Source organism: Aegilops tauschii, chromosome 2 (assembly GCF_002575655.3).
Source record: "Aegilops tauschii subsp. strangulata cultivar AL8/78 chromosome 2, Aet v6.0, whole genome shotgun sequence".
Lineage (NCBI taxonomy): Eukaryota > Viridiplantae > Streptophyta > Magnoliopsida > Poales > Poaceae > Aegilops > Aegilops tauschii.
Genome location: NC_053036.3, coordinates 45,975,532 through 45,978,539, shown reverse-complemented (window position 1 = coordinate 45,978,539; position 3,008 = coordinate 45,975,532). Strand labels below are relative to the sequence as shown.

At 42.5% G+C, this 3,008-nt stretch overlaps 1 protein-coding gene across 1 annotated transcript; it reads left to right on the top strand.

Moving 5' to 3' along the window:
* Positions 1 to 354: 354 nt before the first annotated feature.
* On the top strand, positions 355 to 1,028 carry LOC141040712 (uncharacterized). The gene is made up of 2 exons (XM_073506829.1): positions 355 to 921; positions 1,020 to 1,028. The coding sequence occupies exons 1-2, from the start codon at positions 355 to 357 to the stop codon at positions 1,026 to 1,028; spliced, it is 576 nt and encodes a 191-aa protein (XP_073362930.1).
* The last annotated feature ends 1,980 nt before the right edge of the window (positions 1,029 to 3,008 follow it).

Genomic DNA, 3,008 nt, shown 5'->3' with positions numbered 1-3,008 from the left:
CGAGACAGGGGGGCGCGCCCTCCACCCTCGTGGCCGCCTCGTTTGTTTCGTGACTTCCACTCCAAGTCCTCTGGATCACGTTTGTTCCAAAAAGATCGCTCCCGAAGGTTTCATTCCATTTGGACTCCGTTTGATATTCCTTTTCTTCGAAACACTGAAATAGGCTAAAAAACAGCAATTCGGGCTGGGCCTCCGGTTAGTAGGTTAGTCCCAAAAATGATATAAAAGTGTAAAGTAAAGCCCATAAACATCCAAAACGGGTAATATAATAGCATGGAACAATAAAAAATTATAGATACGTTGGAGACGTATCAGGTCTCAGGAGTCTCCATTGGCACCTTGCTGCTCGCTGCCATGGACAACTTTTTGAACACCACCGAGTACCATCCGATAGTTGCCGATGGTAACACGAAGCTCGAAGTGTGGTACACCAACGAGCCTGGCAAGGTGGAGGAGATTATTGCCTTGTACGAGGACTGGTTGTACGAGGAGAAGTACAAGTTTGTTGGTCTCGGCATGGAGTTCACACGAAAGGATTGTTATGGGCGTAGAAAAGTCACCGTCATGCAACTGGCTATGCGGAATCATGTTTTCGTCTATCACTTCTGCAAGGCCAGGACGGAGTGCCCTGCCTTGAAGGATTTCCTTGAGAATAGAGGTATAACTTTCTCTAGTGTGGGCGTTAGGAATATTAGAGATGCTCTTTTTCAAGATTTGATTAGAATTCCAGAAGGGTACCACATCGACATCCAAGAGAAGTTCATGATAAAAGGCGGTGAAGATAGGGACTCCATGGAGGACTTAGCAGGAGCCATCATTGACGAATCTTACTCCAAGCTGGAGTCCTCTTTTCCAGAACTTCTTCGTCACTACTGGGATTGGAAGCCACTTACCTTTGATCACCTGAAATATGGAGCTACTGTAAGTGAAGATTTCATTTTTGTTAGTTTCTGCCTTTGTTGCAAGAACAGTACGTTTTTTTGTATATTCATGTTTTCATTTGCTTTTCCTTTTGTAAGGGTATGTGAGCTATGAGCTATACCGCCGGTTTCTGTCGATGAGGGACATCCCGCATCGTCGCTGTCTTCCTGATCTCAGATGGCGAGGACGTTTTTGAGGATTGTGTGATGAATTGGTTATTTGATAGTTATTGTAGTGGGTAATATTACATCGACTGATGAATTTGTAATTGTGGTGGTTTTATTTTGAACCAGATGGAGTTGACTGGTTTGGAAATTTAAGTTTATTTTTGTTCCATCATGTTTTTCTTGATTGGGTGCCTTCAAGAATATTTTCCTCTATGATTTTTTGCTACGCGTTGGTATAAGATGAGATGTATTAAGAGGACCACTCAGATGTGCACTTTCGTGAATCTAGGCAGCGCACAGTCGTCTGCTCAGGGATGCATTGTTTTTGTTTTAGGCAAGGCATGCTCTGGTGTTATTAGTTTGCTAGCTGCTTCAGTTCTTCTCTCAATATGGTCACACTGAAAGGTTGGGGCGTTACTTTCACTTTGTGTTCGTACTGTGTTTGGCACGGTTGTTTTTATATCGAATATATGGTTGTGGTTGTGTGTTTGAAATGTTTTTATGCAGAGCTTGGGTGTGTTTAAGATTCTTCAGATTTTCTCACTGTGCTGTCTGTTTCAATATATGTTGTCTGTTTTGGGGACAGTAATCCAGTGTGAGAGTTGCTGTGGGAGTATTGTGTTAGTGACGGTTGCGTTTCTGTGTTCCAATTATTTTGGTGGTACTTTGATTTTGAAAGGCATGGCCGTGAAGGTATTGGATGCATTGTCGTATGTTTGGCAGAGGCGTTATCCTTCCTTTGGGTACTAAATTCGGAGAGGCACTGCGTTATGTTAGTATGAGTCACTGTCATGGTTGTATGTTCTGTAATATTTCTAGTTAGTCTGGCTAGTGAAGTCACATCTGTCTAGTTAGTGGATGCATGTCCTATGTTATGTTGAGTCAGAGTTGTGTCTGTCGTTCGCAAATGCTTCCTCTGACACGTTTGCTCGGAGAGGCACGTCTACGATGTTATTCAAAGGCACGGTCGTGTCTTTCTTTCGAAACATTTGCTTTCACTTATTTGCTGAGAGAGACTCGTCGGTGAAACTTGTGAGGCCACGGACCTTTTGCAGTTGAAGTCACGGTCGTTCTTCTGTTTTGGTATTTTGTTCAGTTTAGTCGTCTATCGTAGAGGATGAATCTTCTTTCGTTAACTCGAGTCATGATCGTGCTTCCATGACTCGTTGGCTTGGAGAGGGACCGGTGTTAATCTATCGAGGGGACGGTCCTGTGTTAACTGGTGGCGCACTTGTGTGTGTCAGCTTAATTGTCCGTGGTAAGAGAGGCACATTCTACGTGAATAAGAGGCACGATAGTGCCTCTGTGACCCGCATTACTGGAGGTGAGTCATTTAGCTCCTTTCGTCAGATGCTTACGAATCGATAGTGTTTTTCCTCTGTGTTCCAATTGTTTCTTTTATTATGTCTACTCGAAGTGAGTGGTGTTCTAGTGCAAGGAAGTGATATCTTGAATATCATGTTTAGAACTTTTGGAAAAAATACGAGTCTTATTTGTAAATGTTTGCTGTTCAGGAATTTAAGACTTGACCATTTGAACGCACAACTGTGTTTAATGGGATCCATAGCAGATATCTTGAACCGACACAAAAATAGCTAAAACATTGTTGTGATTACATGAGTCGATATGGCTGAAACAATGTTCGGATGGCTCCAGCTAAATTAAGGCACATTTAAGCAGTAGTCATCTTCTTCCAACTCTTCTTCTTTCGCGCCGGATATTGTGTTTGTCGAGGACGATGCTCAGTGCCTCAAATACATGGCCTGTGTTGTAGTTGGATGTTATCATTTTGAAAGTTAGTTGTTCTCTCATCGGTTTCACATGGATCTGCAAACACATAACCGTGCAAACTAATAAAATTTATTGTAAAATTTAAAGTTCAGCTGGCTTGGATGAACGTATGTTGATGTGTTGTCAATG